This window comes from Haliotis rubra, unplaced genomic scaffold (assembly GCF_003918875.1).
Source record: "Haliotis rubra isolate DU_JTF1 unplaced genomic scaffold, ASM391887v1 Scf471, whole genome shotgun sequence".
Lineage (NCBI taxonomy): Eukaryota > Metazoa > Mollusca > Gastropoda > Lepetellida > Haliotidae > Haliotis > Haliotis rubra.
Window position 1 is genome coordinate 540,395 of NW_025767159.1, and position 14,244 is coordinate 554,638.

General features: G+C 40.3%; 1 protein-coding gene across 1 annotated transcript in view; it reads right to left on the reverse strand.

Annotated features, from left to right (window-relative positions):
* LOC124290714 (solute carrier family 13 member 2-like) overlaps nt 1-14,244 on the reverse strand; it is a 56,841-nt gene that overhangs the window by 29,028 nt on the left and 13,569 nt on the right. Inside the window, exons 5-6 of the mRNA XM_046727518.1 lie at nt 11,540-11,660; nt 5,358-5,504 (exon numbers count right to left, since the gene is read on the reverse strand). Of these exons, the coding sequence (XP_046583474.1) occupies nt 5,358-5,504; nt 11,540-11,660 (268 nt within the window). The remainder of the gene's footprint in view (nt 1-5,357; nt 5,505-11,539; nt 11,661-14,244) is intronic.

Here is a 14,244-nt window from a genome sequence, read left to right on the forward strand (position 1 = left end):
TAAAGGTTTATTTAAGTTTAAATCAATTTACATCACGAACATCAATAACAACACCAAAAGTTGTCTATCGGTTACCACTGATGTGAATCAATATCAGTACGCTGACGATAATCAACTCTATGTCTCATTCATAACGCCTAACGCCCAATCTTCAGCTCATGTTCTCGAGCAATGCTGCTCTGATGTAAAGACATGGATGAGTTCGCACATGCTCAAACTAAACCAGGAAAAGACAGAAGTCATTCTGTTTGGCCCTAAAAAAATCATTAAAGCCTGTGGTGGTATAGGACATCTGAACATAGCAGGTGCGGCCATTCAACCCTCAAAACCGTACGAAATCTTGGAGTTTGGCTGGACCAGTAGCTGATGATGAATCATCACGTAACACGAGTATGCCAGACAGCTAATTACCATCTACGAAACATTGGAAAACTCAGGTCCTATCTCAACAAAGATTCGACTGTCAAATTTACCGTTGTGATGATTCTTTCAAGAATAGACCACTGCAATAGTCTCTTTGCCAATATTAACAAAGACTAGATAGAAAGACTTTCAAGCCATTCAGAACTCTGCTGCAAGAATTATCTTCAGATCTTCACAGTTTGACCATATAACGCCATTACTGAAAGACATCCACTGGCTCTCCGTAGCTTCTCGCATTGACTTCAAAATTCTTCTGATTGCATACAAGTGCTTCCATGATCTGGCTCCCTCTTACCTGCAAGAACGTCTGCACACATACTCTCCATCTAGATTTATTCGATCTCAGCACACTTAAGCATCTCTTTACAGTTCCAAAGTATAAGACAGTCACATTTGGTAAAAGAACCTTTGCCTACGCTGCCTCAACCTTATGGAATGAACTGTCTGCATCCCTTAAAATGGCTAAAACCGTGTCTTCCTTCAAAAATAATCTAAAGACTTATCTCTTTCAAAATACATTTCTCTAACAGTTACCTTGTCTGAGCAGCGCACAGAGCATACTTGTGTGAATAGATGCGCTATAGAAATGCACATATTATTATTAACATAAACCCCGTTACCTCCAATGTTTGTATGTATGTCTCACCATAAACAAGTTGACTTCCAAAAGCTCAGCATGACATTGTACGTGCTGCCGCCCGCTACGAGCCATGCGTACACGGGCTGAATGGCCAAGCGCATAACTGCTACTTTATATGCCCTTATTTGCACTGATACCTCTCCTTTTGCACAGAAAGTCGAGGGTACCATGATGCACGTGCATACGTCTGTGTGTTTGGGCCACAAAGTCAACTATGGTCCAGGTCACACTCGAGATGGAAGGCCTTTCTACGGATAAGTATCATCAACCATGTATTCGTAAAACGTATAGAAGTCGTTCGGTTCTGGAAAAGTTATTATTAATCCGGATAGGCTTGTGAGTATCGTTACAGACTGGTCAACTTGGTTCCGTAAATCGTGGTATAATACCATTATATCCTGGCTACAGTCCCTCCAAGTGCATATCATACATATTGAAAATTAACATCACAGGATTTTATACAGCTAAAGGACCGATTAAATAGATTGGACATGGGAAATTGGTGGCACGAGATGTGGACTGACAGAGGTACAGTTAATGGAAACAAGCTGCGTATTTCCAGAATGTTCAAATCTGGCCAAAATGCTGAAATGTATCTTAATCTAGTGTCAAATCGTTAGCATCGAAGCCTGTTAGCAAAGCTGAGATGTGGTACGCTTCCGTGCAAAATATAGCTCGGCAGGTTTCACCGCCCACCTACAGTACCCCTTTACAAGATCGTCTATGTAAAGTGTATGTAAAATGTGTCATGGAGTGAGGATCTGAGAGTGATCATGAGTGAATGAATCTGCATGGAGTGAGGATCTGAGAGTGATCATGAGTGAATGAATCTGTGCATGGAGTGAGGATCTGAGAGTGATCATGAGTGAATGAATCTGCATGGAGTGAGGATCTGAGAGTGATCATGAGTGAATGAATCTGCATGGAGTGAGGATCTGAGAGTGATCATGAGTGAATGAATCTGTATGGAGTGAGGATCTGAGAGTGATCATGAGAATGAATCATGGAGTGAGGATCTGAGTGATCATGAGTGAATGAATCTGCATGGTGAGGATCTGAGTGAATGAATCATGGAGTGAATCATGAGTGAATGGATCTGAGAGTGATCATGAGAGTGAGGATCTGTGATCTGAGAGTGATGAGTGAATGAATCTGCATGGAGTGAGGATCTGAGAGTGATCATGAGTGAATGAATCTGCATGGAGTGAGGATCTGAGAGTGATCATGAGTGAATGAATCTGCATGGAGTGAGGATCTGAGAGTGATCATGAGTGAATGAATCTGTATGGAGTGAGGATCTGAGAGTGATCATGAGTGAATGAATCTGTGATCATGGAGTGAATGATCTGAGTGATCATGAGTGAATGAATCTGCATGGAGTGAGGATCTGAGAGTGATCATGAGTGAATGAATCTGTGCATGGAGTGAGGATCTGAGAGTGATCATGAGTGAATGAATCTGCATGGAGTGAGGATCTGAGAGTGATCATGAGTGAATGAATCTGCATGGAGTGAGGATCTGAGAGTGATCATGAGTGAATGAATCTGCTTAAATAAATAAAAACGGTTCAAATATAAACAGTACATAATACTTGTACTTGTAGACTCACTTTTTCTTTTCTTCAGCTTATCATAAATATGTCCGTTAAACATGCATTGTTAGTTGATATAATTTAATTATCTGAATATCTTGCAACGGTCAAAAACGACATCGTCTTCTGTTGGTTACCCAGCCGTACTGGAATCAATGGCTGATTCAAATCGGTGACACCACTTTTGTAACCTTATGGTGATTATGAACCTGTTATAAGAAGTTACCATCGGGATCTTATGCAAAGGACACTCAAGTTGATAAATAACATTGTTTTATTGTCTATGTAGGTAGCAAAGGTATTATAGGTCCAAATGGTCCCAGGTGAGGTGATTTACCTTCCGTTGTTGGCGATCTGAAGACCCTTGATATATTGTTTTGTCCTGAATATGTCGCTGCTTCAGTAACCTCCAAGAAGACTCGTCCTCCTCTCGGTGAATGTTATGTGTGTAAGGTTTGAGGTACTTTGATCAAATATTATTCTTTGTACATAAATCGGTTATGGCATTATGTGACTGTTTAAAAATCATGAAAAATATATATCGTCATTATGGCATAACAAAGAACATAGCGTACAGAATAGTGTTGCCTAATTTGAAGATTTTTTTAATAAGGATAGGTCCACCAACGGTGCGAGATTCAAATACACACACGTGCATAACGGCTCTCATGTTTCCAACTCCGTGTTTTCTTTGACGATATTGCGGGCTTGCTTTGGAAATTTTAAGTGCGCTTTTCAACGTGTCCAGAGCTACCCGTTTAAAAAAGTATATTGATACACAACTAACCAAACTTACACATTGTGCTTACATTTCACTTCACTTGGAGATATTTCAGCCTGACGTTTCTTAAGGGCCTTTAACTTCAACGTATTCATTTTATATTCCAACCGGAGTATGGCAGCAAGGTGACACGACAGTTAAGACAACTGGTAGACACTGCGTATTGGACTCTCAACAAATCCTCCTTTTGAGACATTTGCAAAAGGCCTTTTTTGTGTATCCATTTTAGGACGTATTACAGCTAAAATATAATGGTATTTGAATTGGCTATTCAGGAAGAAAATGTGTGACACTGAAACACGTATTTAGAAATATACATTTTGAAATTTAAGGCGAACATTAGAATATTTTTTCATCAAATCATCATCATCTTCTTCTTCTTCTTTTAGGGTACTACTGTACTGTTGGAATTAAGCAGAAAGGGAGTTATCGTTCCTGTTTGATGTAGTTCTGGTGTTCATATGAATATCCAATATGAAATCCTTCCAGAGGTGCACGAGTTGGCATTCGGATTGTCCCGCAATAACACGAGTGGGTCACGAATGCTGAATAGTATTATAATTTAGATTTAAATTTGATTTGTATCTGTCCTTTGCCGACATATTTTACAACAAAACAAAAAGATGTTACTTATTATCGATGTAGATTATATTTTGTTGCTGATGTTGCTATACATCTTAACTCACGCACTCACACAGTTCAATGACATCAGCTTGTCCCTCCGTCCCGATTAATGCAACATTATTCTGAAACGTGGCAAGACAGAAGAAGGAGGATCAGTCAACTGACACGGTGAAGGAGTAACTGACCATCTCATGGTAGGTCAGACCCGTACGTACTTGAGGATGCACATTGGAGACCAACCCCAGAATGCCCATATGATCGAGAAGGACACACTACAGGCAGAAAACAAAAGTAGACTTAAGAAAGACTGGAGTCCAAAATCTAGGCTACAAATATATCCGCTGTGCCTGTCTTCCCGTATTCATTTGGTCTTGTTGACTGGACGAAAAAGGGCATTGAGATAAATGACACCTTCACAAGAAGAATCATGTCAGACAACAGAGCACAATCATGTAAAGTGTCATATCAGCACAGACAGTTTTTCAAAAAAAGGCTCTGAACAACCGCCGCACCGTGTGTAAGTGCCGTGACACCTTGACCCTGAGGTAAACCCGTGGTACGACCCTGAACATGTCAAGGTTTTATTCGAAAAAGATGCTTTAAACGTCTTTGGAAAAGTTCTTTGTGTAGCCAGGAAAACTTACTTTTCGACAAACCGGATCTTGTTCTTCTGACAGCAATGTGACAGGCAAGATTTAGGAAAAGTTTGATAAATATGCGGACTTCGCCTTGGAAATGTCTCCCTTGCATCCCAATTGCACTGTCGTCATTCTCTTTGGCATTGGTTTAGTACTTCATGATCTCTTGATGCTGATCAAGAGAGTGGACTGGCTGGGCGGGGAACACATCCCTTCTGACACTCTATGTAATGCAGAAAGCTGCAGTATTGATAAGTCTCAATATTCTCCGAAAGGTTCGTGGTTGGTTGGACTAATCAGCGCTTCTTGAGGTCAGTCCTATTCGCTGTCTGGGATGCGTGCAGGTGGGACAAGGGCCCTGAGCTGATGATATACTTAACCAGGCTGTACCAGATCACCTGAACCCTCTTTGTTAGCTTTGCTTTACTTTACTTTACTTTACTCAAACAATCTTTGTACATATCAACTGTAGTTATCTTTGTAAACATGCCATCTTAAAGACGTTTTTCAACATGCCTTATTACAACTATTGTTTAGAATAGTACATATACATTATTTACCAGGAATATCTTTGTTTAAAAGAGACTGTATAAACAAATATCGAAACTGCTGATAAGTTTTGTTTGAGTGTGAATAAGGTGAGGCAAAAGGTTTACTTACAAATCGGCTTGTCCTTTGAAGATGATATTAGGTGGTGTGCCGGTCAATGTCGCCATACCTCCCACGTTTGCCGCAAAAGCAACACAAAGACTGAATGACTTTGCGAGACAGATGAATTCTTTGTCAACCGTTTGTCTCTTTTCATTCCTGAAACAATTTGGTGAAACTGTATGTGCTTGATTTGGTGGAATGCAAAGTACAACTGGCATTGTGATTGAAGAATATACTAAATGGTCCATGATGATTAAAGGACGTAAACGAGAAGTGGCACCGTTCAACAGAAAGAACTTTTTCTACATATATAATTACACTTTGATTTCAAAATTGTGAAAAAATATGTTTGCTTTTTTCAAAAATGAAAACTGCATTACGAGGAACTCTGTCACGCTACCATGCAGTTTAATTAACCCTGTCAGGTGGCCCTACCATCCGATCAGTTCAGCTTGAGGCTTTTGGAGACGTATCTAACGTGGCATGTAACGACGTTTTTTTGAAGTATGACTATGTGTGATTTCACGGTTTCATTAAGAAGTAAAGAAAGGTTTGCTGGACATGCTATGCAAAATGAAAATCTCATTTGAAGTGCAAATGCACCTGAAACATACCGGAATAGCACAAGAATGTCTCTGACTAATAAACAGTGGCAGCGTTTCCTAGTCCACCAGTGGCACCAGTCATGAACATGTGACATGGCAAATCAACTGTATATATGAAGCTGTGTCCACTGCATGATTCCGACTAGATTATATACACGTGTGTTTGAAACGCCATAATCAGCATTAGCCCTTGGCCAAGGAACTATGGCACCCGTCACGACCACATTGCAATGCCAAATCAAAGGAGAACGTATATACTCGGCGTCATTAATGAAGGGTCAAGCTATGGTTAATATTATTTCTTAAAAGGTGTAAAATCTTCGTTTTTGTTTGAAATATACACAACTGAATATTTTACAAACTTTCTTAACAGCATGGAAAAAGGCCGTAATTATTACGTTCTTTAACGTCCGACACATTCCTTTACAAATGGCACATTTTTATTCAGATTGTCAATATGGAAAATCCACCTGAAACTTAATTATTTGCACGTGCAAATCGCTCTATCCGTTGAAAGTGGAGGGCAATACACATGCATTGATGCTTTATCACTGTCGTTCACTGTTCAGGTACCTGTTTGAAATCGCACCTGAAAATGAGACGTTTGTTGACACTTGCTGAAACGAGTCAGGCTTTAGGAATCTCGTCAAACTCAGCGGCAGGTTGCTGCCCGCTTTAATGTGAGTCAGAAATCTATTGGTAGACTGTTGCAGAGATTTCAAGTCAATGGGTCCGTTGAACATGCACGCCGACTGGGTGGCCCTGAGTCACAACAGCCCGAGATGATAGTAGTGCAGTGGCTTAGGTCCGATTTTGAGGTTGATCGTTACATGCCGGACTAAAGCATGAAACTTTGCATAGTGCTGGGAAATATCATGATAAAGCATATTTTTGGAGGGTGCCGATTTTTGGGGCACATTTTCCGAAATATTCAAGATGGCGTCCAAGATAGGCAAAAATCAAGGATTTCGAATTTTAACACTATATAAATTTCCCCTGCTGGTTTTATAGCAGAAAACCTTGCACAGTGCTTGGGAACATAATGATGAAACATATTGTTTGGGTGTGCCCGAATGTTTGGGCCCATTTTCCAAGATGGCGTCCAAGATGGCCCCCTAAAAGCAAGGATTTCCAATTCTAACACTATTGTGAAGTTACCCCACTGGATTAAAGCAGAAAACCTTGGGAACATCGTGATTAAGCATATTTTTGGGGTGTGCTCGAATGCTTGGGCCTATTTTCCCCAAAATCCAAGATGACTTTACCCCGCTGGATTAAAGCAGAAAACCTTGCACAGTGCTAGGGAACATCGTGATTAAGCATATTTTGGGGATGTGTCTGAATGTTTTGGCTAATTTACCAAAAACTCCAAGATGGCCGCCAAAAATCAAAGAGTGCTGAAGTCCACCCAGAATGGTCGCCGACTATAAAAAAATATTCATTTGTTGCAATATGTGAGATATATTCGCCGTTCAAAGGGCTATTTTTAATACTTTCAAGAAATATAACAAACAGGATTTATCTTTAGTAGTAAAAGATATAATTCATCATCCAATTAATGAAAAGGTTTTGATCAGTCACGTGACATCAATTTGTCAAACATCGATCTCTGTAATTCTGAAGTCTCCTTTAACAGTTCCCATTGAAGTTACAAAGCGATGTGCATAGAAGTTGAGAAGATTTACAAATACACTTCTTTGAACATAGAGGTTGAGTCTTGTAGCCAAATTTTCTACAACTTCGTGAAGCTTCTGGCAGTGCCATCCACACCGGGAGCCATGGGTTGTTGTCCTTTGTCCAACCAAATAAATCTGGCTCTGATACTTTCTGTCAGAGAAGTAAACAAGTAAGCCATATGCTGGCCTGGTACAAGCTCCTGTTTGCGTGCTCTAGCAGAGCATCCTGAGCGTGAGGAAGGTTCGGCATCAAACTTGATCTTGCGGCTTTGGCAGAACATCTCTTGTCGCAGTTCGTTGGCTGTGTTCACTGATGTAGGTTTGGTAGACAAGATGCATGTGAATCGCTAAACTTATGAAAACACTTCCGAGTCTTTGTCCACAGGTTGGAATGGATGCTGTGCAGGAAAAGGAAATCTATTAGTCACATCCCCCTAGGATATCCAAGTCATCAAAGCAGTTGCCTTTTTGCCTTTTCCACTGAACTGTTGTGTCAGAACCAGTCAATGCGTGGAAAAAGGGAAGCACCACTCATCTCCGACAGCCAAGATTTTGGAATATTCTGTTTATGTGATAACATCTGACATTTTTCCCCGTTTCCTAATGACACCCGCAGCTGAACAGCAGACTTTAGTTCAACCAGTTTGGACCACAACATTTGTGTCGACAGTGCTAAACCATGATGTTTGTAGCAACTTTTTGCAAAGCATCTTTGACATGAAGGCAGATTCTGATATCCGCCTCTTCCTGATCAGTGCACTGCATATCCTCTTCACTTCCTACTGTAACCACTGACTCCACAGCTGTTATGAACACATCCTTTCATGGTTTGTAAGAGCTGCTAGCCACATCATATGTTATGAATGCAAATAGTTCTTCTTTGTCTTTTGATTCTTTTTGAAAAGCAGCAAAGACCATTGGTAGTCTAGTATGACGGGAAACTTTTCTTCTACTGCCTTTCTTCGCTTTTCTCGTGTTGTCTCGAGCAGAGTCGTACCCAGGTGATACAAGACAATCTAAGAGCTCTTATTTGCAGTTTGGTAAATGAAGTTTTTCATGAATTGATATGGATTGTGGCCACGGGTGGTTTTCATGAGAAAAGAATTGTTTTTAAATTAGGTTGACGTACCTGACAATCAATGAGCATCTGACTGAAGATACTGTAGCCATTTTTCAGGTCATTCGTTTGCTGTTTGATTTAGACTGAGGGTTTGTTTGTGGTGGCTTGAAAAACGGTGATTTTTCTTAATGGGGTTGTGAATTGACTCTGTCCTTTACAAACTTCTCATATTTGTCTTTTCCTGTCTTCTCCATTGATTTCATAGATGCTACGACAGCTTCACCAACACATTGATGATCATCAAGGGTCATCAGTTCAGGAGACTCTTCCAGGAAGGGATTTCCCATACAAGCAACTGTGCCACATAAGTTGTTGACTTGAGTCTTAAATGTCTGCTGTGTAGCAAAATCGTGTTCATTGCTTCTAGTATCAACCTTGTCATCTTGCTTCTCAAACTCTAGCAGAATTCTTGCTTGTTCTGGTCCAAATACCATCCATCTAGTTAAGGCAACATTTTCTATTAATGCAACTGCACCACCTGAGTGTTTTACAACTTTGCTGTTTCGCTCATGAGCTTGATCCAAATGCATGGCAGCCAATGTGTTTGATGTTTTGGGGAAAACAAACCTCTCTGAATGGACTCTCTTCTGTCAACAGGAAGGCTTTCATATCTCTGATGTGAACTGACAACCTGCATGCATAGTTGGTGTGATCAAGAGCAAAGAACCAAGGGACAAGTTGTTCCATTACCTGGGTGTACAGAGACATGTTTCTTTCGCGATGGGACCTCACACAGATTGGTATCATTGTCTCGAGATGAAGAATCAAATCCCAGTATTTATATGTTGGAATGTTTTCTGACATCCAATGTTTCCAGCCAGTCTTCAAATGATTGTTGAACATGCGGTTCCAGTGGGAATATGTAAGCATCGCTTTGAAGACTTGCTATTTGATACGGCAGCTATTTCATGAGCATGTCCTTGTAGCATGAGACGCTAAAATGAAAGATTCAGCTGTTCCACTTGGGCAATATCCGCTTCTGTTGGTGCTGAAGTCCATCCAGAATCTTCCAACAAGTCTCCAACCATTTTCCATAAGGCTGTTTCAATGTGAAGACCTCCAAGCTTGATAGTGTACACATCTCAACCAAACACATTAGGCCATCTCCATTGAACATATTTTGCTAGCGCAAAATGTGGTTGAGCTATATCCATCACTGGGAGTTGTCCTGGATTGCAATGTTCTGTGACTGTCTTGATAATAGACATACCATGCTTAGCCATGGCAAGACTTGCGGCTTTGTCCTTAAAGAAGAGGAAGAAGAGAACTTATTCCTGCTGCAACCTGTTCCTGGGTTTGACGAGAAGCATGAAATGCACCAGGCAACTCATCCTTTTCCAAATGTTCTTCAGCGAGAAGGCCATAGCAGTGCTTGATCCACGATTCTTCTTAGCTTTGGTGATCTTGTCTTCGACTTGATGATGAGTTATAGGCACATTAACTCTCTCCACATTGCAGGCTACTGCAGGAACTATACAACTTCCTGGAAGTGTAGGTTTGGAAGAGCTTGAAATACCGTCTATTGAAATAGGTTTTTCGCTGGTACCATTATCAACAACATTATCAAATGTGGCTGCAAGTCTCAACCTCTATGCTCAAAGAAGTGCATTTGTAAATCTTCTCAACTTCTGTGCGCATCGCTCTGTAACTTCAATGGGAACTGTTAAAGGAGACTTTAGAATCACAGAGATCGATGTTTGACAAATTGACGTCACGTGACTAATGAATTATATATTTTACTACTACCCATAAATCTTGTTTGTTATATTTCTTGAAAGTATTAGAATAGCCCTTTGAACGGCGAATATATCTCACATATTGCAACAAATGAATATTTTTATAGTCGGCGACCATTCTGAATGGACTTCAGCACTCTTTGATTTTTGGCGGCCATCTTGGATTTTGGGGAAAATAGGCCCAAGCATTCGAGCACACCCCAAAAATATGCTTAATCACGATGTTCCCAAGGTTTTCTGCTTTAATCCAGCGGGGTAAATTCACAATAGTGTTAGAATTTGAAATCCTTGCTTTTAGGGGGCCATCTTGGACGCCATCTTGGATTTTTTTGAAAATGGGCCCATAAAACCGGGCACACCCAAAAATATGTTTTATCATTATGTTCCCAAGCACTGTGCAAGGTTTTCTGCTATAATCCAGCAGCGGAAAAGTCATATAGTATTAAAATTGGAAATTCTTGATTTTTGGCGGCCATCTTGGACGCAATCTTGAATTCTTCGGAAAATGTGCCCCAAAAATCAGGCACCCCCAAAAAGTATGTTTTATCATGATATTCCCCAGCACTATGCAAAGTTTCATGCTTTAGTCCGCCAAGTATCTATTTTCACCCTAAGCCACTGCACTATAGACACATGATTAACACTGCGTTACGTCAACAATGTATTGTTACTGACATCATCGCTGAATCACTGACATTATTCTTCTCAACTGGGCGGATTCTTCTTTTAGTAAAACATGACACCCAGTAACATGATACTGCTGTCATTTGAACAACACGTAATGGCATTATCAATACTACTAATGCAAGTGAATGAGTGAGTGCTATGACCAATACTCCAACTACTCGCCTGACATGGTTAGGGAAAACCAGCGGTATTGGATATTAATATATCTTTGATAGCTGTCTATCCATGTATTCACTGGGGCTGCTTGATATTTGTGCCTTCTGTAATTATGTTCAAACTTTATAGGTACAAGAAATAGGTACATCACACACAGCATGTCATATTTATAACTTGAAGTAGTTCGTGCGACTGGCAAAGCGAGCCTTACACTGTCAGCCTGTTTTCTTCTTCAATGGCCAGGGCGGGGGACTTTAAGCTGGCCTCCAGCTCCACCTTTTCTTGCGCAGAATCTCGGTTTTCTATGGCAATGGATGTTTCCTCTGTGCCATCTGTGGAGAAGGTTTATGATATGATACTATGATATGATACATTTGTGAAACTACTGAGTGAAAAATATCATGTTGCCACAGGTATATTAAAGGCATAAAGACCTCATATATGACAGAAGTATCATGTACATGTAACCAAACAAATCGCATCTATTTCCCTGTAGTTTATGTTGGAAAGCTAAATCTGTGGCCTAGGTTTGGGAACAATCCGACATATTGTATCAACTTGTTCATTCATACTCATACAGATGTAATGTAACAGAAAATTGAAGAAAAACACCATCGTAGATCTCCGGGCGACTACCTGACAAGGTGGACAGGAGACAGCCTACGACCTGCGATGCTGCTGCTAATGTCAGTCACGAGTTAGTCAGATCTAGGAACAAATACATACAGGCCACCATCTTGTAGCCATGAAATAGTGACAGGTGAAGTTCAATAACGATCAAAGGTGGAACACAGTGAGCTTATATTAACATAACTATTGTGAGAGAAATGGCCATATATTAGAATGTAAATCACCACATCAAGGACTATGTATGGACCCCAGTGGGTAAGTATTGCCCAGTTTAGTCATTCAGTAAAAGAACACACAACCTACGATTAAAGACATCTCAATGATCAGGATACTTTCAATGGCAGGGTCTTACATGCCCTCTGGGATGGACAGTCTTGCCGCAACTTCAACCCTCATTCATGAAATGAAAGCTAATGCTAATGTTTTTCGTGAAAAGATCCTTTAAAGATTGATACACATACAGCGTATATTTTGTAAATCCTGGAACGTGTGTGTGTGTGTGTGTGTGTGTGTGTGTGTGTGTGTGTGTGTGTGTGTGTGTGTGTGTGTGTGTGTGTGTGTGTGTGTGTGTGTGTGTGTGTGTGTGTGTGTGTAAAGCAGAAACGGAAAAAAGTAACAGATTTTGCTAGGAAAGAAAGTAACATGAAAAAAAGAAACACTTGTTCAGTTGTTTGTTTTTTTATTTATTAACAAAGTATAACAAAGCACATGGGGTGGGGTCAGTCTGAGGCGGAGTGGGGCAAGGGAGCCAGGTGCTGCAGGCGGGCGTTGTCTGTAGGTGCCAGTCACATAGTTCTCGTCGAAGTAGGTGAGCAGTTCCTCGGCATCTTCAGGGACAATGTCCTTCAGATGATCCATACCCTCTCTCACGTCATCAACTGGGAGAAAGGCCAGAGCATCAAGCTTGCCACACAACAATCTGAAGTCTGGATCATCACGATATGTCTGAACTAAGCCAAGACACTGGACCTTTCTCCATGTGCTCTGGGTTAAGTAATAGAAACACCCTTTACTCTGTACATGTCTACTAAACACAGCATCTACAGCACGCAACACAGCATCTTCAAAATCAGTGACAACAATCTTAACATTCATATCAACATTCAACTCATTCAGATTATCTACAACGGCCTGAAACAATATATCATAGGAAGTGCGAGTTTTTTCACACAAGACATGAAAGTACCATGAAACTCAACCCTAACCACATATAAAACTGTTACTTTTTTTCCTGTTACTTTTTTCCGTTACTTTTTTTCCTGTTTCGTTTTTTCCTGTTACTTTTTTTCCTACATTCGTGTGCGTGCGTGCACCAATCATTTCAGCAGAAAACACAAAATACTTATAAAATATTTAGAAGTGATACATATAAATGGGGAGGAAATGCATGGTGGGGAACACCGGGTATTACTGGATAATAATAATAAGTGGTATTACTGAAACACTTTGATTGTGTTTATTGTTCAGGTGCGGTAAACGACGGTTATAACGAACTCGGAGGAACCACTCACTTTAGTTCGTCCTAAGCGGTATATCCGTCAGTTCGGTATAAACCTATTCCTTCTAAGGCAAAGACATGGACAAAAGTAATGTCTACATGGGAATCTGCTATGACCTTGATGTTTCTCTAGTGCTGATACTTATCCCTAGTACTCCTCACACGATACAGATCTACTGACATCGGGCCTGTGCATCACATCCTTAAAGGTCACATGCAACCAAAAAAATCAAACATCATTAACACACACTTATCACTTATTCATGACATATAATATACATTGCTGATTATGAAAAAAACATATAAACAAAATCATAAGTGTTCAATCGCCAATCATAAGTGCAATAGTTTTGTACTTGGGTTTACTTCCCAAGAAACGAAGCAGCCGGGATACCGAACCCAGTCAGAGCAGACAGGCAGGCAGACACATAGGTGTCAATAAAACAGACATTGAGTTTTGTCTGTGACAGAGGCATATCTATATATATCACAGTTAGAACTTCTGTCAAAGCTAAAAAATGACATTGCTTTTAAGTATCGAACCGAGAAAGTGACTCGGTAAGAAGAACAAATGAAATTGTTTTAACAGTTAAATCGGTAATTTACTGTCATAACATATAAAAAGCTCGCGCCTGTGAAATATCAAGAAAACATTAGAAAAATAGCTCACACCAAAGCCTTCATCGAGTATTCACCGCCAGCGAAGGTCTTGAAATGTCGAACGCCTCACTGGTTGACACATAGCTGAGTAGATCTAGATCCTAACAAGGTTCTTTTATGTAATGAGT